Source organism: Rhinopithecus roxellana, chromosome 13, assembly GCF_007565055.1.
Source record: "Rhinopithecus roxellana isolate Shanxi Qingling chromosome 13, ASM756505v1, whole genome shotgun sequence".
Classification (NCBI taxonomy): Eukaryota; Metazoa; Chordata; class Mammalia; order Primates; family Cercopithecidae; genus Rhinopithecus; species Rhinopithecus roxellana.
The window spans coordinates 5,256,305-5,282,998 of record NC_044561.1 but is presented as its reverse complement, the minus strand read 5'-3'; the positions used below and the strand labels follow the sequence as shown (position 1 = coordinate 5,282,998).

General features: G+C 49.1%; 1 protein-coding gene across 2 annotated transcripts in view; it reads left to right on the top strand.

Annotated features, from left to right (window-relative positions):
- The window catches only part of SCUBE1 (signal peptide, CUB domain and EGF like domain containing 1), a 145,986-nt gene that overhangs the window by 10,243 nt on the left and 109,049 nt on the right, over nt 1–26,694 (top strand). For both annotated transcript variants that reach the window (XM_030915691.1, XM_030915690.1), the window contains exon 3: nt 14,210–14,338. In XM_030915691.1, coding sequence (XP_030771551.1) covers nt 14,210–14,338 — 129 coding nt within the window. The remainder of the gene's footprint in view (nt 1–14,209; nt 14,339–26,694) is intronic.

Here is a 26,694-nt window from a genome sequence, read left to right as displayed (position 1 = left end):
CCCACTTCACCAGGTCACCTTGAAACCTGCTGCTTACAAAATCCCCGTTAGCAAATCCAGCCCTGGAGGCCACCTGCCCCCCATTCTGGGAACGGTTTCTTTTCCCACCTTCAAGGGCAACTTGCCTCATGGCCAGTGGGTGTATGTGATGATGCCATGGCCTCCATATGTGCAGACATGTTGCATCTGTGCCCAGGAGTGCCCTGGGGCCCCCTGCGATCAGCCTAATGCTGGCAGAGGGGCTTGCTGTAGCCAGACGAGTGAGTGCCTCAGACAGTGGGGAAAGGCTTTGAGCAGGGCTGGAGATAAAGCACTGTTTTATTGATTGAATCTGAACTACCTTGAGGTAGACTCATGGCTGTGTGGAGTTGGAAGAAACTTCGAAGGGCATTGAGGCAGCACCTGTGAGTGACAGCTGCCGGCCCTCTTTGCAGCCCAGCCCAGGTCCGTACACACCACCGTTGTAGCCCATGCCACTCTGCACTTAGCTTGTCCCATGTCTCCTCCTGGAATGTGAGCTCCTCAAAGACTGGATCTGGGATCTGTCAGCTCCCATCCCTGGAACCTAGAGACTGGGCCTGGCATAGGGTGTGGACGACATTTGCTGGATGAAAGGGTCTCCTCCTCCAGGAAGCCATCTTTGGTCCCCCAGACAGGGGAGTTATCACCTGTGAGCATCCTCACTCAGTGTGCCTGTCACACTAGATTGTGAGGACCCGTGCAACTTCCCTCAGGGCTAAGCCCAGAGCTGGTGTCAGTGGACAGTGAATGACCCTTATCCATGTTGGGAGGAACCAGGAAGGCCTCCCAGAACCTCACAGACTCTGAGGGTTCTACAGATGAAGAAGCAGAGGCTTGGACAGGGAGAGAGCTAGTCTGAGGATAACTGGTGTGGACCGATGGCAGAATTCACCTGGGGAAACTGGTTCCAGAGAGGTCTGTCTCTAGCCAGTCCTCCCAGGTGAGAGGCAGCAGGGCCTGGGTTCCATCCCCCATCAGCCAAGGGGTCCCAGCATCAGGCCAGGCCCCCATCAGCCCATTGGAAAGCAGTAGGGAAGGCTCCTTCACTATGGAGGGATCGAGGGGGCTGCACAGCCTCTCTGCTTCTACACGTACTCGTTCCCTTGCTGCTGCTGGCTGGTCTGAGACAGGACCTGGGAATGGGAGGGGCTGGAAGCTACCATTTGTGATACTGTTGTTATTTTGATTTATTTTAGAGGTGGGGCCTCACTGTGTTGTGAGCTATTATTGTTATTTTTGTTTGTTTGTTTGTTTGTTTGTTTGTTTTGAGACGGAGTCTCGCTCTGTCGCCCAGGCTGGAGTGCAGTGGCCGGATCTCAGCTCACTGCAAGCTCCACCTCCCGGGTTCACGCCATTCTCCTGCCCCAGCCTCCTGAGTAGCTGGGACTACAGGCGCCCGCCACCGCGCCCGGCTAATTTTTTGTATTTTTAGTAGAGACGGGGTTTCACCATGGTCTCGATTTCCTGACCTTGTGATCCGCCCACCTCGGCCTCCCAAAGTGCTGGGATTACAGGCGTGAGCCACCGCACCCGGCCTTTTGTTTGTTTTTGAGATGAAGTCTTGCTTCGTCACCCGGGTTGGAGTTCAGTGGCTCAATCTCAGCTCACTGCAACCTCCGCCTCCCAGTTTCAAGGGGTTCTCATGCCTCAGCCTCCCAAGTACCTGGGATTACAGGTGCACACCACCATGCCCAGCTAATTTTTTGTGTTTTTAGTAGAGATGGGGTTTCACCATGTTGGCCAGGCTGGTCTTGAACTCCCGACCTCAAGTGATCCGCCTGCTTCAGCCTCCCAAAGTACTGGGATTATAGGCATGAGCCACCACACCCGGCCATTGTTTATCCATCCCTCCCTACCCAGCCTCACTGTCGTCTTTTAATTCCTCAAACTTGCCAGCTTGTTCCTACCTCTGGACCTTTGCATACTCCGTTTCCTCTTCCCTGTCCATTTAGCTAAGTGTGTGCATCCACGGCTCACCTGGCCCCGGGGGCATGGGCCTTTCGGAAGCTGCCAGGCCAGTCCCGCACTGGCTTCCTGGTCTGAATTAACCAGGCCTGTTTGTGCTTATTCTGGTGAGGGGGCAGGCTGGGGGTGAGGAAGGGGCATTTCATCCCCTTTAAATACTTCAACTCATTTAACCTTAATTGCCTTGTTTTCATAGACATTTGCTAGGGAAAAGGACCAAATTATAGCTTGAATTGGGTCCTACTAATCTTAATTAAAAGCTCTCGTTTATAATCAGGACCAGGCCCCAAACGAGGAGCAAACCGCCCTCAAATGGCTTGTTTAAATAACTAAGACCCTCTTGATAATCACTGTTTAGTCTGAACCAACAGCACACATCACCCCTTCTATGTGTACTTAATTTTTTAGACCATTTATTCAAGTGGTTTATTCTACTTGCAAGTTCCAACTCGGGCCTTTTCCAAAATGCTATAATTAAAACTCTTGGGGGAAATAACTTTTTGTTTGGGCCACAGTATATCAAATATATTACTATTTTCCTCTTTTTGTGTGAAAAGGAAAAACATGACAACCTTGTGGCCGTCAGAGATCACAAAATTAGCGTGTATGTAATGAATGTAAATAGTCACTTCCTGAATTTTATATCCCTAGGGTCTACTTGTCAATCACTGCAGTTAGATGGATTACAGAGCATGTTATTAAAGTGTTTTAACAAAATTCCTAATAACATACTCACTGATCCATTTAGTTTAACATCAGAAAAAAAAAATCTTAAAACCAATTTGGCCTTCCTAGGAAATAATGTCCATGACCTTATTAAATCATTTTCATCATCATTACTACACACAAATTATTGAGACTCCAGATAAAATTCTGCTTTTTGGGAGGCCAGGAAAGGCAGTAGGAGGTGGGAGGGTGGGGGGAGAGAAGGGGAAATTCTTCTCCTTCAAGTCTTAAAACATGCAATTATGCATGCTAACGTGTGCTCTGCCGAAGATGAAAGTGCTCAAGTCCAGCAGACCAGCAGGCAGGAAGAAATTGGATGTGACTTAAAATTCCAAGGTGCTGTCAGCTAGCAATTAGGCAATGTTGCTTGCCAGCTCTGCTGCAGAGTTTAGGGCTCTTGCAGAGTTCTTGGAGCCAGTGTCCATTTTTAGGAGGAAAAAGTAAAAAACTCATGCTACCGCATTTGAACATTGGAGGCAAGTTCACCTCTGAGCCTCAGTTTGCCCATCTGTAAAATGTGTGTGCACGGGACTGTTTTCAGTTGAGTATCAAGAATGTTTACTGAGCACCTATTCTGTGCCAAGCTAGGTGCTGGGACTGAAACATGTTTCCTGCCTTTGACCTGCCTTGTGGGAGACACAGATTGGAAAAGATGTGATCATAATAGGATGTGGAAAGTGCAGCAATGAAAATACAAACAAAACAGGGTAAAGTAGAGAAAGTGCATATCTCTGCCAAGGAGGGGAAGAAATTCAGGAGGGCTTCTTAGAGGAGGTGTCCTCTGGACTGGGTTAGGAAAGCATAGCAGAAGTAGGTCTCTGATGCTCCTTCCAGCTGTGATGGTCAGTGGAAGCATTTGTAGCAAGGATTTAGAGGCCTGCATTTCGGTCCCTCCTAACTCCGTGAGCCAGCGGTGACTTGACCATTCTGAGCCCTGGTTTCCTCATTGATCACATGGGAGCCACAACACCTGCCTTACAGAAAGTGCACCGGAGTAGAGATTTGAAGAGGGAAGGGGCCTCACTGTCTGTGAGAATGTGTTGAAGGCTGCACCAGTGCCTGCATGTTGGGTTTTTTTTTTTTCTGTTTCTCTAATTCCCCATTTCTTCCAGGATTAGGAGTCTCTGCCCCCACCTCCCACCCTCCATGTCCTCCAGCTCCCCAGGCAGCAGCCCCTCTCTGTCCCCTTCCTCTGGGCCCTCTCACCTCCTCTTAGCCGCTTCTTATTACAGTGGCTGTATTTGTTTTTCCATCCGAGGAATGCTAACCAGCAAAAACCATTATTTCTAAGAAAATAAACCATGGACTTGTGTGCCTTTGAATGCTACTGAAATGGATGACGGCCTTCCCTAAAGGCCTTGAGACAAAGAGGGCTTGGGGCCTTGTGTGAACAGGCAAGGTCAGGGGGTCTTGGAGGGTGCTCCCAGACGGGCTTCCAGATGGGCCAGGGCCGCGGCCTCTGGCTAGAAAGAGTGTAAAACCTCAGCCAGCTGGTTGGATGCCTGGCCTGGGTTAACAGTAGCCACTGGCGTTGATCACTCCCCACTCCCTCCAGGGTCTTCAACGTGCTCCCCTCTCTCCAGGAACCCCCATGTCTTCTGTCTAGACCTCCTGCCTCTCTCATAGAGGGGAGTGGAGCTGGGAGTGTATGTGTCCATGGAGACCGGGTTCCAGCCCTGTGTGGCCTGGGCCAAGTCTGTGGGCCTCTCCGGCCTTTGCATCCTGACATCAGAGTTCAGAGGGGGCAGGAGATCTCAGGCCCCTTGGACCCTCGCCGTGGGCAGCTTCTTCCTCAGGGTGCTCCTCGTTTCCATGGCACCCAATGCTGGCCTCAGTCTGTCCAGCATGAGGGGTGGGCTTCAGTGGGGCTTAGCCAACTGTCCCTTCCCACTGCCAGCCCTGCGGGCAGACGTGGCCCTGGTCGGTCTGTGGGCAGCAGCACATGAGTTTGTGTGCATCTGTGTCCGGGTCACTCCCCTCTCCAGGCTGGCAGCCCCTTGTGGCCAAGGTCCAGGCTAAGGGCAAAAGGCCTGGCCCGGGACAGCATTGGCATGGGAGGGAAGAAGGCAGAGAGGTGGCCTGATCCTTCACAAGGCCCGCGGGCCCCAGATTCCTGGTTCACAGAGATGCCATCTTCTCTGGACAACTGTGTCAAGGTGAGGAAGGTAGAGTCTGGGACCAACCTGCCCAGGTTCAAATGTTGCCTTCACCACCTTCTAGCTGGGTGATCTTGGGAAAGACACTAAAGTTTTCTGAGCCTCCGTTTCTTTTTCTATGAGCCATGGGAAGTGAAGACCTTTCTGCCCGGCTGTAGGGAGGATTAAGCCAGTTACCATCAAGCTGGTACCTGGTGTGGAGTTGCCACTGCTGTTATTTTATTACATTGGAGAGGAAGTCCACCCAGGGATTCGGAGAGAAGGGGAATGAACCCGAATTGCACCAGGCAAGCTCAGGCCCTGCCCACGGCTGGATCCTGAGATGAGAGAAAGAAGGCCAGACCGAGAGCCCTGAGTTCAAGGTGCCGTCAGCCCCTGATCTGCTAAGATTTGTCTTTCAGCTCCCCTCTTTGGGCCTCAGTGACACCTTGATAAAATCCAGGGTGCTCTCGGATCCAGCTTACTAATTCTAAGGGCCGGCCCAGGTTTTCAGGCAACTTCCTGTTTGTGATTATCCTCCTGAGCTCGGAGGTGGCTGGGCCTGTGGAGCGGCCCCACAGAACCTGCAGTGTTTGGGTCTCCAGCCTCTCCTTGGCCTTTCCCTAAGGGGATGGGGGAATGACTGCCTGTAATGGGCAGGAGGGTGGAACAGGAGCCTTGACTGAGGGCTGGCAGAACTAGACTCAAGCCTGGCAGGTTCCCCGCGGTCTCTCCTGGCTTCCATCTCACACGCGCCAACAACTCCGTTTTCTCTTGACCAGGCTGCCTCAGCGTCCGTTAGTCCTGATGCCAGAGCCCAGGAGCAGCCCCCAGCAAGGGCTTCAGGGCGTTTTTGAAGGAGAAGGGAAATAATTAACTGGTCTTCGTCATATTGGTTTGGTGGGAAATCTCCCCTGCTTGGGAGCAACATGGTCCACCGTGACCCCCGGCTGGGCAGGTGGCATTTGAGGTCATTTCAGAGCCAGCCTCCTTGTGGTTGCCCTTCATCCAGGTGGAGATCCCTGGAGATGCGACTAGCCCAGTGGAGAAGAACACCGACAGCATTAGCTTGTTTGACTTCTATTTTTAAACAGCTTTGTCGCAATATAATTCAAATACTGTACAATTCACTCATTAAGAGTATACAATTCAATGCCTTTAGTATATTCACATTGCCAGTCCATTACCACAATCAATGTTAGTATCTTTTTTTATTTATTGTATGTATGTATATATGTGTGTGTGTGTGCGTGTGTATATATATATATATATATTATTTATTTTTTTATTTTTTTTTTTTGAGACGAAGTCTCACCTTGTCGCCCAGGATGGAGTGCAGTGGCACGATCTCAGCTCACTGCAAGCTCCGCCTCCCGGATTCACGCCATTCTCCTGCCTCAGCCTCCTGAGTAGCTGGGACTACAGGCGCCCGCCACCATGCCCAGCTAATTTTTTTGTATTTTTAGTTAGAGACTGGGTTTCACCGTGTTAGCCAGGATGGGCTCGATCTTCTGACCTCGTGATCCACCTGCCTCGGCCTCCCAAAGTGCTGGGATTATAGGCGTGAGCCACCGTGCCCGGCCTTTTTTTTTTTTTTTCTGAGACAGAGTCTTGCTCTGTCGCCCAGGCTAGAGTGCAGTGGCATGATCTTGGCTCACTGCCACCTCCGCCTCCTGGGTTCAAGTGATTCTTCTGCCTCAGCCTCCTGAGTAGCTTGGATTACAGGTGTGCACCACCATGCCTGGCTAATTTTTTGTATTTTTAGTGGAGACAGGGTTTCACAATGTTGGCCAGGCTGGTCTCAAACTCCTGACCTCAGGTGATCCACCCACCTCAGCCTCCCAAAGTGCTGGAATTACAGGCGTGAGCTACCCTGCCCAGTCCAGTGTTAGAATCTTTTCATTACTCCAAAAAGAAACCCCATGCTCCTTGACCATCCTCTACCACTCCCGAAGTCTGCAGCCCTTCCAGTATTAGGAAACCTCTCATCTGCTTTTTGTCTCAGCAGATTTGGTTTTTCTGGAGATTTGATGTAAATAGAATCATCGACTGTATGATCTTGTGACAGAGACATCACTAACTCTGAAGTCAAGCCGCCTGGCTCCCTTCCCGGCTCCCCTTGCATTTGCTGTGTGATCTGAGGCAGGGCAGGCGATGTCTCTGAGCCTTGGTTTGCTGCTGTGAGATAGAGATGGTGGTACCCAGCTCTCAGGGCAGTCCTGTGTGTGGGGCCTGCAGACTGCCTGACGTGTCATGAGAGTCGCTCAGCAAGGCCATCGTCGTGATTATTCATTCATGCAGTGCCCAGAGGATTCCTTTGAACATGCTCGGGCTCTGCTTGGTTCTGAGGCTCAAGCTGCACAGGACGTGGTTCTCATTCTCATGGATTTGCAGCATCAAAGGACACAGACACAAGCAAGCAAGAATAATGCTAGTGCCTGCTTGGGCTGGGGGAGGGGCTAGATCTGCTCGAAGATGAGCAAAAGCTTCAGGGAGGAGGTGATGCTGGGGCTCAGGATGCAAAAGTGAGTAGATGTTGTGGAGGGAAGGACCTCCAGGCAGAGGGAACAGCATGAGTCAAAGTGTGGAGGCCTGAAGCCACATAAGGGACTGGGAGAGGTCACTGAGCAGCTCCAACCCCACGGTTATCCTGAATCACAGAGTGGGAAGAGGGAGGGAACCTTCCCACCCTCTGGCTGAGCCACGGTCATTGTGTGCAGTTAGGAATGAAAAAGTATATAGATTTGTGTTAGTTTTACGTGCCCTTTGACCTTTCCCGTAATTAACTGCTGGGCCCACTTCTGGCATTGTCTCTGCAGAAGGGAAACCTGATCGATGGATGCCAGGGGCCCTCAGAGAGCGGGTCTCATTACTCAGTCATTACAAACCCAGAGCTTAACCCCGAGCCACCGGAGACAGGGGCTTAATCCTTCCTGCTAGGCAGCCCAAGAAACTACCTTCCCTGGAGCATAATTAGCCAACAAACCGGATTAAGATTTATTCATCAATAAGGACTCAACTTCCTAAGCCATACATCTCTCCCCGAATGGTTGCCTGATCTAAGGAGGGCATGGTTTTTCTTAAAGCCCCCAGACAAAGGAGAGGACGTGCTAGCGCCCAGCCAGGAAAGGGGTCTTTGTTAGAGCGTTTGGTCTCTACTGTTCTTGAGGAATGTCTAGAAAAATGCCAGTTTCAGGGGGAAATGAGAAGACGTTTTCAGTAATGATCCCGGAGAGTAGAGAGTGGGCTGCTTTAAAAATCCTTAATTTTGAGAAAGTTTCTAGTCAGTCCTGATTTTGAGGAAAATACCCTAAAATAGTATTAAAATAAAATGAAAAGCCTCTCTGATTCATTGCAATAGGATCTTTTAGAACTTAGACACCACAGAATAAATATATATTTTATGGAGCAGCAAGAATCAATTTTGAATTAAATGATAAAAAAAAAAAAAAAAACACCTCACCCTATATGGGTTCCAAACCCACGTTGTTGGCGTGGAAGCACAGCTATGGGGTGGTGTGTGTGCATGCTGTCTTTCAATACACAAAAAACAGAGCTGGGTGACCTTTCCAAAATTCCATAATGAGCAGTTCTCTGTGCTGCTTTTCTCTGTTCTGTTAGATGCTGGGAGCTGTCTTCTGTTGGGAATTGAGTTTTCATTAAAAAAAAAAAAAAAAAAAAATCCAAGCAGGAGAAGGAACAGCGATGCTTGGAGTGAATTGCTGGGCTTCTCGTCTCCTGTGCTCAGGGCTCTGAAAGCTGGTCAGATCTTTTGTCCTGCCCACTTTCTCCATTCATGTGAACCATCCCTGTCACCACCCCTCCACTGTCACCACCCCTCGTCAACCTCAAGGGTAGGTACAGACCTTGGAAATAAAAATAATAATACCCATGACACCTCTTCCCCACTTTTCTCCTTAATGACTCTTTGGAGCATGAAGCACTTTTTTATTTTTTTATTATAATTTTTTTTGAGATGGAATTTCGCTCTTGTTGCCCAGGCTGGAGTGTAGTGGCGCAATCTCGGCTCACTGCAACCTCCGCCTCCCGGGTTCAAGCGATTTTCCTGCCTCAGCCTCCTGAGTAGCTGGAATTCCAGGCATAAGCCACCACGCCTGGCTAGGAGCATGAAGCACTTTTTAAAAATATTCATCTCACACACCCCAAGGATGTGGCTCCAAACGTGGGAATAAAGTCTGCACTTGAATGCAACCACTGGCTGGGGGCCTGAAGACAAGGTCCTCAGTGATGCTGAGCCTCAGCCTCTTCTGTGTGACGGCAGCTCTTACCCTGGCCTCACACGCAGCTGCCTCATTCCAGTCTCTGCCTTCATCATCCCACAGCCGCCTTCTCTCCATGTGTCTGTGTCTCTTCACATGGTATTCTTCTCCCTGTATGTCTGTGTCCAATTTCCCTCTTCTTAGGACAGCAGCATTGTATTAAGGCCCACTCTAATCTAGTATGACCTCATCGGAACTTGATTACATCTGCAAAGACCCTACTTCCAAGTCAGATCACATTCTCTGGTCCTGGGGTTTGGGACCTCAACATATCTTTTTATGGGGACTCAATTCAATCCACAACAGCCCTTAAAGAATAAACATCCACAGAACTGTGCTCTGTCCCCTCCGTTCCTTTACCATCTCGCCGCGCCACCTGTCTGTTCCTCGTTCTCTGGCTTTCAGTCCTGAAAAAATGGTCTGAGCCGGATGAGCGTCTTGGAGGTCTGTGGTGCCTCTTCCAGGGCGGTGACTCCTGGATATGTTTTTATAATAATAAATTCACCTGCTTTGGCAGATTTTTTTAGCTGGTTTGTTTGTGTGTTTATCTCTTAGGTATTAAAGGAGGAGGCTCACATGATTTTAGAACAAAAATTCAAAGTACAAACATGGAAAATGGGGGAAAGTTTGGTTTAGGAGCCGATGTCCTCCATCCAGGGCACTGGGAGGTAAAGCTGACTGCCACAGCAGGCCTGGGGATTGCAGAAGAACCGGTCATTCTGAGAGATGCTCAATCTAGGAGAACTCATTGGGGACGGATTAAGGAAAGAAATGCAAGCAGCAAATATCTCTGCACTCTCCAGTGCACTGGCAATTATTGTGGCCTACCTTATGGGGAGTCAAAGGCAGGAAATGGGTAGAGCTGTTTTATTGACTATTCAATGATATCTTTATACTGCCTTATGGGTGTGGTGATCAGATAGTTTATCATTTTAATAATGAAAAGGTTAATAACTGCTGTTAATAATTATATGCCAACAACAGGCATAAACTGGAATTGTGCCAGGAAAATTAAAGTGTATGATATTCTCTAATCAGGGGAAGACATCCCCTAACTAGGAGGTCTGAGGTTTGTCAGAGCTTACCACCATTAAAATAGCCACTTGGATTACATTTTATAGATGCAGCAACTCTATAACCGATTGTGTTTCTTTCTTTGTCTTTGTCTTGGCATTTAGGAAGCTCACAGCCCACCGTCTGTCATTGTGCTGCAATTATCAAATGTGTTTTTGTATGTTTTCACCAGCTTTATCTTATTCTTCAACCCTCATTTATTTTTCTTCATCCTAACATCTTATTCTGTTTGAAAAAAAATTGTTGTACATATTTTGTAAGCTGTTTGGATGGATATTTGAAGGAAATCAGTGAGTTAATAGAAGTTTGGATGGATGGATGGGTAGGTAGATGTTTGAATGCGTGTGTGTGTGTGTGCATGAGCATGAGTGTATGTGTGTTTGGATAGAAGGGTATTTGAATCAATGAATATACAGATGAGTACCTAAGCACTTGGATGGATGGATGGATGGATGGATGGATGGATGGATGGATGGATGGATGGATGGATGGATGGATGGATGGATGTTTGGATGGGTCAGTGCTTAGATGAATGGAAGGATAGGTATCTGGTTGAATATTTAGACAGATGGATGCATGCATGCATGTTTGGATGTATGGGTGAACGTTTGGCTGGATAAATGGATGGGTGAATAGGTGATTGGAGAAATGGAAGGGTGGTCAGCACACTGGATATTTAGAAGGATAAAATTTAGCACAAATCGATAAATGGAACAATGGTTGGGTAGATATTTGAATGGATAGGTTGAGGGTGAGTAGATGGATGGATAGTGGAAGGGTAGATGGGTGTTTGGATGAAAGGATGCATGGCTGGCTGGTTGGTTATTTGGGTAGATAGACAGGCATGCACACGTGTGTGTATGTGTGTATAGACAGATGCAGAACAAGTAGAAGGATAGATGGGTAAATGGGTATATGGATGATTGGATAGTACTTTCTCAGTACACAGTATAAATGTGCCAAGGGTGAAATATTGTATCATGTATAAAGCATTTTGTCAATGACTGGCATGTCACAGGCATTTTAACTTATTAGAAAGGATATGGGCTTCATAGACCGAAAGACCTTTGTTCTGATCCTTGCCCTACCACTTACTATGTGACCCTGAGTAATTATCTAACTTCTCTGCACTTTAGTTTGTTCAACCATAAAATGGAGTTAAAACACCTACTCCAGAGTGTTGCTGTGAGAATTAAAAGGGCTGGTGTATATTTCAGGAGTAGATACCTCCTTCTGAGGTACAAGATGAGGGAAAGTTCTTTTACCCAAGCATGGAATAAAAATCCTTTTCCTCAGTCTGATTGATCCAACCTAAGTCACCTACCAACCCTGGGACCAACAGCAATTGCTAGTGGCATGTGCTGTTTGGATGAGACTGATAAGTCTCCACCCCCAGTGTTAGGACCAGGCCAGCTTCCCCCTGAATCATCTGCTTGAAGGAGGAAAGGAGGGAGGGAACAGTTTGGGGACTGCTGAGTCTAATCGGATGTGAGGTGATACTCATGCTGACAGGTAGTGAAAATAAGTGGCTAGTGGACAGACTGTACCTATATTAAGGGTGTAGAGAAACCACGCTTTGGTAGCTGATTTGATGTTAAGGGAGCAGTGGAAGGAAAACAATATTTCCTGGGATGAGGAACCCCAGGTAACTGCAGGTCGATGAGTTAAAGTTGGGCTTTGTTGCCTTTGGAGTACCTTTGGAATACCCAGGGGAAGAGGTGGTTGCATTAGTCTCTCTGGGGCTCTGGAGAAAGGTCAGGGCTGCAAACAGAGACTGGGAAGTCATCAGTATCTCTCAGTTTTTTAAAATCTATGCCGGGCGCGGTGGCTCACGCCCATAATCCCAGCACTTTGGGAGGCCGAGGGGGGTGGATCATGAGATCAGGAGATGGAGACCATCCTGGCTAACACGGTGAAACCCCGTCTCTATTAAAAATACAAAAAATTAGCCGGCTGTGGTGGCACATGCCTGTAGTCCAGCTACTCGGGAGGCTGAGGCAGGCGAATTGCTTGAACCCAGGAGGTGGAGGTTGCAGTGAGCTGAGATCATGCCACTGCACTCCAGCCTGGGTAACAGAGGGAGACACTGATTCAAAAAAAATTAAAAATTAAAAAAAAAAACAATAAATAAATAAAATCTATGTGTCTTTTCAATAAACATAAAATATCACATTCTGCCTTAATTTTATTTGCAATTTATAAGTGGATTAAATATCAGAATTAAAAACAGCTCAGAGCCAGGCACAGTGGCATATGCCTATAATTCCAGCTACTAGGGAGGCTGAGGCAGGAGGATCCCTTGAGCCCAGGAGTTTGAGTCTAGCCTCAGCAGTATAGTGAGGCCCTGTCTCTACAAACAAACAAAACAAAACAATTCAAATGAGCTGCAGAATTGGGAACTGATGCAGGTGCCCCTGTAGGCAGATTAGGAGAGGACTCCTATCTCTTGATCCTTTGGTGACCCAGCCCAGGCTACTTTGTTCTTCCCTCATTGTGGCTGGGTGGACACCAAGAGTGGCTGCACAGCCCAGACGCTGTACTCTGGCACGTTCACTTCTGCTATTTTCACCAAAGTTATCCCCTTTGCTCTGCAGCATCTCTGGCAGGCATCATGGCAATGCTTAGTCACCTCCAGAGTCAGGGAGCTCTCTACCTCCTGCAACAGCTTCTACTTTGCAGACCAGCACTCCTACCTGTGAACGTTCATTGGCCCCATGGCTTCCCCTCACTGTGAGTAGCTCTGCTCTCTGGACTAGTATGGAGAAAGCAAGGAGTTCCGTGTCTCCCTGCAGCAGCTCCTCCAGAGATTGAGGGAAGCCAGGCCTGCCTTCTACAGGCTCTCTTCTTCTACAGGATGGCCCCACCCCACTTTCATAGCTGGAACTCAGCCTCAAAAATCCCTCTTCTACGCCATAGGGGAGGGACCACGGCTTCCTCCTCAGTAGCCTCCTGAGATGCACTTCCGGTTCCGGTTCCCGTTGCCCTGTGGGGGACATTTCCGGCCCTCCTCTCTCCCCAGCATGTCTTGGAGCCTCTGGAGGTCAGGGTGACTGTCGGTTGAGATGAGTGAAGCCAGAGGGATCTCGGGGAGATGCTGAAAACCCTGCAGAAGAGCTGGCACCCCCTGGCTGGCAGATTCTTGCTGTGCCTGGTGCCCTCCCAAGGAGGCCGGGTGTGACCAGGGTTAGGCCCCTTGGGCTCTAATACCATTAGGGTTTGAATACCATTCGTGCCACTTTCTAGGTGTGTGACGTGTGACCATCTGTGAGGTTTTGACCTCACTGTGCCCTGGTTTCTTCAGTGCTCTTGCAAAATGGAATAGTGAGAATGGTGCCTGTATCACTGAGTTAGTGTGGGATTGAAGAGGTAATGACATGGCCTTACAAGCAGGACTTGGGCGTGGAAGCAGCTCAGACAAGGTTAACTAGGCATGTTCCTATCATTCTCCAGGGTCTCTCAAATCTCTCTGGAATGCCAGAATTGATAGCCCTTTGACCCTGATGGGAAATGTTGAAAAAGCCTTAAAAGAGCAAAAAGGGTGACCTTTACCAAGGCTATTGGCCATTGTTTATGAGAGAGGAGCCTTTGTTATAGCAAGGAAGCTGGAGCAGTTGAAATGCAGGCATCAGAGACTGATGTGGAAAGAAACTGTTTGGAGGAGTTAGTGGACTTTTCTTTCTTTCCAGATATTACACTTTTTGCTGATGTGCAGTTAATTTTACTCAGTACCGCCTGCTTCAAGGGAGCTAGTTTTCGGAAATTGTACACTGGCTCGGGGGAGGCAGAACTAGGTGTGAATCTTGCCTGTTCACTGTGGTAGGAACTGGAAGACACCCCACACATGATTAGCATTTTTATAATCCTCAAGTCCCCAGCTCTCAGGGAGGACTGAAGTGAATACTTGTTGAATCATCCCCTAATCACTCATATCCCGGTGGCTTCCATGGTGTTGGGAGAGGGGACCACCAGGCTCTTCTTCTGACACCTCTCGTGCCCTTCGTTTTGCAGACATTGACGAGTGTGAGAATGACTACTACAACGGGGGCTGTGTCCACGAGTGCATCAACATCCCAGGGAACTACAGGTGCACCTGCTTTGATGGCTTCATGCTGGCACACGATGGACACAACTGCTTGGGTGAGTGATACAGCCACAGCCTGCCCTCTGGGCACACCCTGCCTGTTGCTTTGCTCCAGATTACAGAGTCGGGGGCTATGGGAAGGTTCGCCTTCCTTTGGCTTCCTGTATTAGTTTGCCAGGGTTGTTGTAACAAAATATCACAGACTGGATGGCTTAGACAACAGAAGTTTATTTCATCACAGTTCTGGAGGCTGGCAGTCCAAGATCAAGGTGTGAGCAGGGTTGGTTTTTCGGAGTCCCCGCTCCTCTGTCAGGCTTGCAGGTGGCTACCTTCTTTCTCCTTGTGTCTTCACACGGTCTTCCCACTGTGCATGCACATGTCTGGTGTCTCTCCCTGTCCTAATCTCCTCCTCTTCTTTTTTTGAGATGGAGTCTTGCTTTGTCACCCAAGCATGCAGTGGTGCAATCTCAGCTCACTGCAGCCTCCGTCTCCCGGGTTCAAGCAATTCTCCTGCCTCAGCCTCCCAAGTAGCTGAGATTACAGATGTGCCACCACACCCGGCTAATTTTTGTATTTTTAGTAGTGACAGGGTTTCACCATGTTGGCCAGGCTGGTCTCGAACTACTGACCTTGTGATCCGTCTGCCTCGGCCTCCCGAAGTGCTGGGAGCCACCTTGCCCGGCCAGTCACTGCGCCTGGCCCTAATCTTCTCTTCTTATAAGAACACAGTCATATTGGAGTAGGGCCCACCCTACAAACTCCATTTTTAACTTAATTATCTCTCTAAAGGCCCTGTCTGCAAATACAGTCACATTTTAAGGTACTAGGGAGTTGAATTCCTTCAAAAAAGGAATTTTGAAGGGACACAATTTGGCCCATGATCTTTTATATACCTCCATCTTCCCATGGTCCAAATACATTTTTAAGCCAATTGTATAAAATTTATAAGAGGCCGGGCACGGTGGCTCGCACTTGTAATCCCAGCACTCTGGGAGGCCAAGGCGGGTGGATCACCTGAGGTCAGGAGTTCAAGACCAGCCAGACCAACATGGCAAAACCCTCTCTCTACTAAAACTGCAAAAATTAGCTGGGCACATACCTGTAATCCCAGCTACTTGGGAGGCTGAGGTAGGAGGATTGCTTGAACCTGGGAGGCGGAGGTTGCAGTGAGCCAAGATCACACCATTGCACTCCAGCCCTGGGCGACAAGAGTGAAACTCCATCTCAAAAACAAACAAAAATAACAAGAGTAGTCCACATTTGCTGAATCAAGTTGGAAAAATGTAGAAGAGTAGGGAGGAAAAAAATGGCAGGCATCTTAGTTGTGCTGCTGTGTTTCCTATCAGTCTTCCATCTGTATCCAAGTGTGTTTTTACCATAGTGGTGATCAGATAGTCAGCATGCGTTTGCCCCTTGCTTTTCCCTTTAATATCATGCGTACCTCAGGCCTTTTGGTTTTCTTTTGAGAGAGTCTCACTCTGTCACCCAGGCTGGATTGCAGTATGGCTCAGTGCAGCCTTAACCTCTGGAACTCAGGTAATCCTCCCACCTCAGCCTCCAGAATAGCTGGGACCATAGGCACATTCCACTGCTACTGGCTCACTTTTGGGTTTTTTTGTAGAGACAGGGTCTCGCTATATTGCCCAGGCCTCTGGAACTCCTGGGTTCAGGTGATCTGCCCACCTCGACCTCTCAAAGGCGTGACCCACAGCCTTACCTCAGGCATTACTTCAGGTATTTTTATGCAGCCCCTGTTACCACAGTTTTTCTAGTTGCCCCATAGTCTAATAACCTGTATCAGTTTCCTGGGGCTGCCATGACAAAGTAACAAACTAGGACTTAAACAACAGAAACGGATTGTCTTGGTTAGGAGTCCAAACTCAAGGTGTAGGCAGGGTAGTTCCTTCTGAGAGCTGCAAGGGATCATCTGTTCAGGCCTTCCTCATAGCTTCTGGTAACATCAGGGATTCCTTGGCTTGTAGGTGGCATTCTCCCTCTGTCTTCACGTTGTCTCAGCTCTGTATGTGTCTGGCTCTGTGTCCAAATTTTTCTTTTTTATAAGGACACCAGTCATGTTGCATCAGGGCCCACCCTAACAAATCTCATCTTAACCTGGACATCTGCCAAGACCTTATTTCCAACAAAAGTCATATTCACAAGTACTAGGAGTTAGGAATTCAACATCTTTTGAAGGGACGTAATTCAACCTGTAACAGAGGGAGTTCAGAGTCTGTCACAGAAGAACAGTATCTTGTCATGGGAAGCATGTGACTCTTCAAGCAGACATGTCTGTCCCCGAGGCCCTCTTCTGCCACTGGCTGCTGGGTGACCAGGGCACAGCGGCTGGAACCCAGGGGGTATGGGCCTGGAACTGGCAGGAGCATGGCCATAGATACATTATTGATTGTCTGGGTCTCAGGCCCTTGTTGGTAGAAGAGAGGCTGTGAGCAGCAGCTTCCTCACAGGGTTGTCGTGAGCAGTGACTGAGATAATGTCCAGATGGCCGGGAAGCAGGCTCAGCACAGGGGACTCTCAGCAGCTGAGAGCTATTACTATCCACATGGTGTCTGAGCCTCAGTCTTCTCCAGTATCCAACAGGGATAACTGCACAACCCACTTCCCAAGATCGCGTGTGAGGATGAGGTGACAGTGTGAAGTGAAGTGACTAGCCCCTAGTAGGTGCTAAATAGTCAACACAGGCATTACTACTCCAGCTGACTCGGCTGCTTTTCTGTGGCTAGACATTTAGATTGCTGGCTTTTTTGTTTTTTGCCATCAGAATCCAGAGGTGGTTCTGGGCATAAAACTTTTTTTCCCCTGTTTTGCCAGTTGTTTCCTTAGGAATGCTTCACAAAAGTGGAACCACTGCGTCAAAGGATCATTTGGTTTTTTATGGCTTTCTAAAAGGGCTCAGCAAACCTTCTGTTGTGCCAGCTGGTTTGTGGGTGTATGGTAGAGGACACTAGGTGTCCTGAGTGCTCTGGAACTTTCCCTCTTAATGGGGTGTTGGCCTTAGACCTGCCTGCCTGTGTTTGTCCAACCCATGTTGGATGTCAGATAAGTTTGTTGTGGGAACCATCTGTGGGCATGTAATTATACCCCAAATAAATGCCCCAGTGGAGGTCTGAGCAGCAGGTTATTGAAGCCCAGAGGGGCTGTGAAGAGCTATCCCTGGATGCAATGAGTGTGGGGGTGGAGATGCGGCTAACTCCCTGGGGGTCTTCAAAGAGGAGGTAGCATTGAGCGGAACCTCCAAGGTTGGGGAGAAGTTTGCTAGGCCAAGGGCAGAGCCTACATAGAGCTGCAAGCAGCCCCTGAGGCTCAGCTGCTGATGCGTGCAAGGAGCAGCGGGCGTGGAGCTGTGGAGGTGGGCAGAGCTTTGACTAGATTGTGATGACCTGGTACCATGCAACGTTGATCATGCCAGATGCCAGGTGAAGTATCTCATTCAATCCTCCCACAATGTAAGTGCTTGGCTTTCTTAGTTGTTTGCTCCATTTTCAAATGATAGAGTATGTTTCGGGCTCTGATTAGTCAGTGAAGACAGAGCCGACGGTCCCTGTGGGACAGCCAGCTAAAAGCAGGCAGTGTCACCCAGCAGCCAGGAGGAGAGACCTTGGGAACTGCCAGTTTGGGGCTTAAATTCTAGCCCTCGTCTATCAACTGTGTGACCTTTGGACAGTCACTTTACCTCTCTATCCCTCAGTTTCCTCATAGGAAGGCATAGTTCCTATCTGGTAGGGCTCTTGTGAGGATTAAACGAGATCATGGATGTGGAGCATGTAGCGGGGTGTCTGGCACCAAATACTCAACATGTAACCAGCATTCATCTGGTCGTTGGCTTCCAGATGAGATGTGTTGATGTGGACTGGTTTGATGCCTCCAAGATCTCGTGGGGACCAGTACCCACCATGTGCACTCCCAGGGCTGTGCCTGACACATGGGACTCTCCTTCCAGCCACCGTACTCTTACCTGTGCAGAACCACCTGTCTGCAAATACCCTGTTCTTGGCTATAGCAAGTACTCCCAGTGCCCCCCGAGCCTGACGCCAGCAGCCTGTAGACTAACAGTGAGTCTGTGCGGGCCTTTGTTTCAACAACATTGTTTTCACAATGGATTATGGTTACCTAGATTAATTTCAAAGAACTGGGTAAGGCTCCCCCCGTCCCACTACCTCTGAGCACAGACTGGAACCTCACGCAGCTCTAACTTGCACAGACAGCAGCCGAGAAAAGGCTCTCTCTGTTGCTCCTCTGCCTTCAGCTGAGGGCAGACCCTTCCCAACAGAGTTCTTTCTGTTCAGCCTTTCTCTTTCTCAAGACAAAACTCCAGCTCTAGAGGAACCAGACCTTGGTGCCAACAGGCTCCAACCCATCCTGACCATGTGACCTCAAGCTAGTTAACTGACTTCTTGGAGTCCCAGCTCCCTCATCTGTGAAACACCGTAAGAACTAAAGCACCTCATACTCCAGGATCGCGGGGCTTCATCAGTGTTGGCAGAAATCAATCATGCTGTAAGAGTCAGCTGGACCTGGAGTTTGAAGATTTAGGTTCAAATTCTGGTGTCACTGCTCATGAGTTTTGTAGTTCGGGACCTGTTCCTCCAGCCCACCAAGCTTCAGTTCCCCTAACTATGAAATGGGCCAGTAGTACCTGTCTCAGCAGGTCAGTGTCGTGATCAAATCTGAAAGGAGATTGCACAGAGCTTATGTGCAGATGTAAATTCTGTACAGGTACTGGATATTATCATCATTTTCCAGCAGAGGCTTCAAGCTGGCAACCCACAGTCCCCGTCTGGCCCGCAGACATGTTTGGTTTGTCCCCATGGTGGTATCATTTGTTCTTATTAAATTATTTGTCAACACTTAAAAATTAAGGGTTATCACATAAAAATCAATATTTCTAGCATCATTCCAGTTACCCAGCCCCTGAAGTTTGCGGGACTTGAGACAGGAGTCCAGATGGAGGCTCCCATCCCACATGGCTAAAATGTTAAAGTCATTATGAAGCTCCCAAACAAGAATGACTCTGTCTCTTCTACCTTGACAAATATTCCTAACTAATGACCTAGAGGCTAGTCTGGAATTTAGAAGACTGCTTGGATTTTGCACCAGAAAGTGGTAGCATGGGCAATGCCTGCTCCCCTCCCTGCCTTTCCCACCCTTGGCTCCACCCCACACCATGGTGAGCCTCAGCACACCCTAAGGCAAATGTGTAAGCTTTGGCCATTTACCCTGAAAGCAGCCACCTTTTGCCTAAATCTTACTCAGACCTAAGTGTCATCTGATAGGCTTAGGACCATTTGAGGGGAGTTTTAGGGTCCTAAATACCCAGGATGTAATGTAGAGTGGTAGGCATGTGTTCCAGGCGCCCATGACTTCCCTATGGACTGCTTACTCCATGGCAGTCGGCAGGGGCGGGAGATGCTGCTGCAGCCACAGGAGAGGCAGAACAAGGACCCCCAAAGTGTGGGGGCCCAGGGCAACAGCAGTCTTGCTCACATTTCACTGTGGTGCTGGCAGCAGCTAGAGTGAAATACACTGCAACTGTCTGCTTCAGAGGGTGTGTATACTCTCTTGTTTGCCACAGTCTCCATCACTCCCTATTGCTTGCAACCAGCTTTGCTCATTTAACTATCTGCTTGAAATTGTGCTGCCTGGAAATGTTTGGAATTGTTTGTGCTGCCTGACAAAGCTTCCTGCACAAGGTTTTGTCCCCAGTGGGCATCTGGTGGCTGTGAGTGGCCCACTGAGTTGTTGGAAGGTTCTCTGTCTTCACTGCCTTGTGCATTTTTGACTGCCTCTGGGCAGTCACTGAACCTCACCCCACAGCCCATCGCCCACCAGGAATAGTTAAGCCCATTCGCACCTCCTGCTGTTTTGTCTCAAGAAGTCTGGGTCAAGAGTCTTGTCCAGTTGTAACATTCCTCTCTGAACCACCACTGAATTCCTTAGGGATGGGGGCTGGGATAAAAACCTGATCACCTTAGAAATAAACAGGCCAGTTTGAAAAGCGTTCTGAGCTGATTAGGAGAAATGAGGCTGATGGCTTACAAGTTATTTTCTTGCCTAAGTTTTCACAGTGGAACCTTTTCTTTTCTTTCGAGTAAGCGAGGTTATTTTCCTGTGGAGATGGCCTGCCTGTGACTGTGTCCTGGAGGTTGGCCAAGTCTGTCCTCTGAGGAGCAAAGCCCTCACTCTATTTGACATCTTTATTGAGGAATTTCTCAAATATAACAGAAAATGACACCAGAGGGAATTGAAACCATGATGAGATCTTGCTCAACCCCAAATGGCTGCTTTTAGCTGTGTAATTACTTGAAATAGCAGTAGTTCTGTTTGAAAAATATTATTCCAAACTCCATGCAATTGCACAGCAGAGCAATATTTAGGCTAATAGAATAAGATTTTTTTCATCTTAAATTAAAACCAGCAGTGGATAATTTCTTCCCGTCTGCACAAAGCAGGGCTCCTCTTTCTCTTTTTTTTTTTTTTTTTTTTTTTTTTAAGACAGAGTCTCACTCTGTCGCCCAGGCTGGAGTGCAGTGGCCAGATCTCAGCTCACTGCAAGCTCCGCCTCCCGGGTTCACGCCATTCTCCTGCCTCAGCCTCCTGAGTAGCTGGGACTACAGGCGCCCGCCACCTCGCCCGGCTAGTTTTTTGTATTTTTTTAGTAGAGACGGGGTTTCACCGTGTTAGCCAGGATGGTCTCGATCTCCTGAGCTCGTGATCCGCCCGTCTCGGCCTCCCAAAGTGCTGGGATTACAGGCTTGAGCCACCGTGCCCGGCCGGGCTCCTCTTTCTCTAAAGCCATTAGTTCACTTAGCCAGATGTTTTCTTCGACCCCGATCTTTACTATGACTTACTGAAAAATACATTTCTCAAGTTGCTCATGGTTTGAATTTTGGCCCTGCCTCTCGGCACGTTTCTTCCCTGATGAAGAGAAGTCATCTGTATCCAGCTTCAGAAGCACTGATTTATTAGCCAGCTCTCTCCATTTCATTAACATTTATTGAGCACCAACCCTATGCCCAGCCTTGTGCTGGGTAGACCGTCCTACTTGAGTGAGATTCGGGAGCTTTGGTTGAGTCTCCTGTGTGCCTGGATTTGCCTGGGATGCTGTGCTCAGTTCTCTTGTTAGTTCTCACAGCATCCAAAGCCATTCGTGCCTTCTTTTTACAAACGAGGAAACTGAGGCCCGGTGAGGGAAAGGGACCTACCCAAGCTCACACAGACAGTAAGTGGAAGAGCTGGGACTAGAGCCCAGGTCTGGGATTTTGCCAGTTCAAGCCTGTAAGCCTACCCTGCTGCCCACCCCCTGCCCCATAGTGCCCAGAACTGCACCAGCTCCGGGAGGCTGGCCAGGGCCTCCTTGTCATAGGGTGTTGGATATGCACGCCTGTATCTATCCACGAGTTTGGGAGTCACTGAGAGCATCCAGAAATTCCAGCACGTGCCAGGCCAGGCACAGGGAGGGAGTGTGCCGAAGGGCAAATGGGAACCCCTTGCTCTAGAGAGCTCACGCCAAGGGCACCTCCACCCCATAGCTCGTTCAGCCTCCTTGGGCCAAGGGCAGAGCTTGTGGCCTTGTTTAGGCACCTCACATCACCCTCGAGCCACCCTTGGAAACTTGTCTTACCTCATCCGACTGTACAGAGCCATCCACTCCAGCATCCTCCTCTCATGGCCCCTGTTGCTTCCACAGTAGCATGAGGCCCCCCCGGCCAGGGCCCCACCAGCCTCCCCCCGACCCCATTTCTCACCCTTGCTCAGCTGTGCCCGCTGGCCCAGCCTTCCCTGAACCCACAGAGTCCTACACAGATCTGTTGACAGGCTGCTCCTCCCCAGCAGGGATCTGGTGAGGTCCTGCTCATCCTTCAAGCCTCAACCAAACCTCCCTTTGCTCAGAGGTCTGCTGTGACCCACACCACACAGCCACATCTCCATTGCAGTTCTGTGTCACGGTCCTCTCTTCTTCCCCTGAAAGCAGAATTCCTCTTGTTTACCTTTCTGTCTTTCTTAGAACCTAGTGCAGTGTCAGATATATTGTAGGCATGTAGTAAATATTTGTAGAATAAATGAATGAATGGATTTGTCAAAATGCCTTGTAGTCTGAAAACCCTCTCACCCAGCAAACCTCTGATTTTGCAGCAGAAAGTGGTAGCATGGGCAATGCCTGCTCCCTCCCTGCCTTTCCCACCCTTGGCTCCACCCCACACCATGGTGAGCCTCAGCACACCCTAACACAAATGTGCAGGCTTTGGCCATTTACCCCGAAAGCAGCCACCTTTTGCCTAAGTCTTTCTCAGACCTAAGTGTCATCTGATAGGCTTAGGACCATTTGAGGGGAGTTTAGGGTCCTAAATACCCAGGATATAATGTAGAGTGGTAGGCATAGGGCAGAGGTAAAGATGAATTAAATGAGGTATCTCTCGCAGGGCTCTTAGGTCCATGAGGAAGCCAGAAATATTCACAACTCTAATAAAGGGTAGAAAGTGCTATATTCGGGCCAGGCACGGTGACTCGCGTCTGTAATCCCAGCACTTTGAGAGGCCGAGGCGGGTGGATCACTTGAGGTCAGGAGTTCAAGACCAGCCTGGCCAACATGGTGAAACCCAGTTTCTACTAAAAATACAAAAAAAAAGCTGGATGTGATGGCGGACGCCTGTAGTCCCAACCACTTGGGAGGCTGAGGCAGGAGAATTGCTTGAACCCAGGGGGCAGAGGTTGCAATGAGGCAAGATCACGCCACTGCATTCCAGTCTGGGCGACAGAGTGAGACTCTGTCCCCCCCAAAAAAAAAAAGTGCTACATTAGGAATGATTCTTTTTTTTTTTTTTTTTTTTTTTTTGAGACAGAGACTCGCTCTGTCGCCCGGGCCAGAGTGCAGTAGCCGGATCTCAGCTCACTGCAAGCTCCACCTCCCGGGTTTACGCTGCCTCAGCCTCCGGAGTAGCTGGGACTACAGGCGCCCACCTAGTTTTTTTGTATTTTTTTAGTAGAGACTGGGGTTTCACCGTATTAGCCAGGATGGTCTCGATCTCCTGACCTCGTGATCCGCCTGTCTCAGCCTCCCAAAGTGCTGGGATTACAGGCTTGAGCCACCGCACCCGGCCTACATTAGGAATAATTCTAAAGCCTTCCACCTAGTATTCATCCATTTGTTTATTCCAAAAAATTGTTCTGGGCACCTGCTACATGCCAGACATGGTTTTAACTGCTTACTATGGTGGCGAACAAAAGCTACAACATCTCCCTGCTTACAAACTTACATAGAGGAGAAAGACAGTGAACACGTGAACATGTAACTCAGTAACTTCAGCCGGGTCAGAACCACTGAAAAAGTAATAAATAATGTGATACAAAGTGATGGGGGGAGGGTGACAGCATTGGGTAGGGTAGGATTCCAGTTACTATTGCTGCATAAGAAACCACCTCAGTATGTATTGAGGCCAGGCGTGGTGCCTCACAGCTGTGATCCCAACACTTTGGGAGGCCAAGGTAGGAGGATCACTTGAGCCCAGGAGTTTGACACCAGTCTGGGCAACATAGCAAGACCCCATCTCTACAGAAATTTAAAAAATTAGCCAGGCATGGAGGTGTGTGCCAGTGGCCCCAGCTACTAAGGAGGCTGAGGTGGGAGGATTGCATGAGCCCAGGAGGTTGAGGCTGCAGTGAGTTATGTTTGCACCGCTGTATTCCAGCCTGGGCAACAGAGCAAGATCCTGACTCAGTAAAACTAAAAAAAGTTTTTAAAAATATGTATTGAAATATCACTATGTATCCCACAAATATGTACAATTATTACATGTCCATTTTAAAAAGTAAAATTAAATTTTTTAAAAACTACCTCACATTTAGTGGCATAAAATACTATTTTGCTCATGAATTCTGTGGTTCAAGAAGTCAGACAGGATCAGCTTGTCTCTGCTCCATAGTGTCTGGGGCCTCCACTAGGAGACTTGAAGGCTGGGAATGACTTGATAGCCAAGAACTGGAATCATCTGGAAGCGTCTTTGCTCACAGCTGGTGGTGGTGGTTGGCTGTCAGCCAGGACACTATGGGCAGCCTCTTTATGTGGTCGTTCCCCATGGGCTGGTAGGAGCTTCCGCACATCATGGCCGCCAGGTCCGAAGATGACAGAATCCCATGCCTGGCAGTTTTACAGTCTGGCCTGAGAAGTCATCTCCACCAATGAGGGGAGTAACAAGTCTGCCCAGGGCAAGGGGAGGAAGCCTCAGTGAGAGGGAGGAAGTACCACGTGAAGGTCTAGGGAAGGTCCTGTGTCCAAGCAGAAGGGGGACAAGTGTGGTAGGAACTGTTAGGAGTTTGGGGATGGGCCAGGGTGCCTGGAGGATCAGGAGCGAGGGACACGGCCTGGAGGTGAGACAACGAGGCAGACAGGGGCTGGGTCACACAGGGTCATATCGGCTCGAGAAAGGGGTTTGGATGTTATTCTGTTACCTGGGAAGCCGTGGAATATTTTCACCAGGGATTGACATGTTCCAATGGACATTTTCATTTAAAAAGCCCTTCTGGCTGCTGAGTAGAGAGGAAGAGTGGCTTAAGCAGGGAAACCACTGCAGTGGCCTGGGTCAGAGAGGTTGGTGGTTTCGTTCAGGGTGATAGTGGGAGAAGTGGTCGTTGAACTCAGTGTATTTTGAAAACAGCCAATGGGAGCTGCCGGTGGATGAGATGTGAGAGGTACGGGGAAAAGACAGTCAAAACCGACCATTAGGTTTTCCCAGAGTTTCTAGGGGCTCCGCTGCTGTGGCTGAGATGGACAAGGCTAGGGGGAGGACAGATTGGGTGTAGGGGTGGACACGGAGGTACAGGACTCAGGCGTCTGTTTGGCTGAGTTCTGTTTGAAATGACAAGCAGCCATCAAAATGGAGATGGCACACAAGCTTAGAAGTCTGTAGTCAAACCCGGGGGAAAACGTGAGGGTTTCTACATGGCGTCTAGATGGCTTTGGAAGCCAGAAATCTTAATATTCACTCATTTCGTAAAGATTTCACGAGCACCCGCCCTATGCTGTGCCTTGCTGGAGCTCACAATTAGGAGATGGATGGCCTTATTTCAGGCCCTCAGGGAGCATCGGAAATCAACCTGCCTGGATCCATCACTTACTATGTGACCTTGAGCAAGTGACTCTGCTTCTCTGGGCCTCTGTATACTCCTGCATGAGGTGAGGCTGGTAACAGCGCTTATTTGACAGAGATGATGCAGAGGCCAACGAGATGAGCTTTGTGAAACACATCCCACAGTGCCTAGCACAGAGCAAGGTCTCAACACATGTGAATGAGCTAATTAACATGTATTCCCAGTGCGCAAAGCGGGAAGACCGTTTAGGGGAAATGGATGTATCCTGGAGCTGGTGAAGATGCGGGGGGCGAGCCTGGGCCTGGGCCGCGTGGGAAACCCTTTCCTGGACCCTGTTCCTCATTCCTGCCAGATGAGCTGCTGCCCACGGTCTGCTCCCCACCCCGCAAATGCTCTCCCAGCCTCTCGCACTGGTTCTTGCACTTACTGTCTGTTGACTGTGGGGTCATGTGACATCGCGACTTCAATCCGAGCTCTGCTGTGTTCTCATTTTGTGACTTGGGGCACATCATCTCATGTCTCAGAGTCGCACTTTCGGTCTCTGTGAAATGGGACTGGTCCCTGTCTGTTAGGATCAGATGAAGAGACGGATGTGCAAGTGGCACTTGAGGCTGCCAAGTGGAGGGGTAGAAAAGGAGGAGTAGGAGGGGCCCTCAGGAGACTCCCGATGGGGCCCGGGGCCCAGCTGCACCTGGGGGAGTAAGTCACCTGCGAGTGCCCCAGATGCTCAGTGTAGGCGCCGTGCTCACAGCCCTCCCTCTGCTGAACTGGGCTGGTCCCTGGCCTGATGAAAGGGCCTGCGCGATCCCAGCCTTTTAAAGGAGCCCCTCTCATCCTGGAAGACAGCTGGAGACAACGTGTGGCTCCCTGGAACCCCTAACGAAGGCTCGAGTTGCTGCTGTTTATTTGTCTTTATACTTCAACAGCTCAAATACATTTCTTGCTGGGAAAAAAAAAATGCTGATCATCTTAATGTAAAACTAAACAGCTTTGGACAGTCATATACTTACTCCATGAACACCAATATTTTCTAAAGTAAACTCAATAGGTTTCTTCCTGTTCTCTTTCGTTATGCCCACCTACCACCACCCCACCACCTTTTCCCATTCTTGGCCCACTTTCAGGTGTTCTAAACACACTCGGTCGGAGGGATTTGCTGTCAGAGTACAAGACGGATCCAGGCCCGCCTCTCCTCTCCGCCTTCCACAGCTGTTAATCTGATAGAAATTCTTTGGCCTGAGAGAAAGAGACTCCCTGGACAGTGTTGTGCATCTTTATAGACTCGCTTCCTTCTTTTCCCAAATCGCTA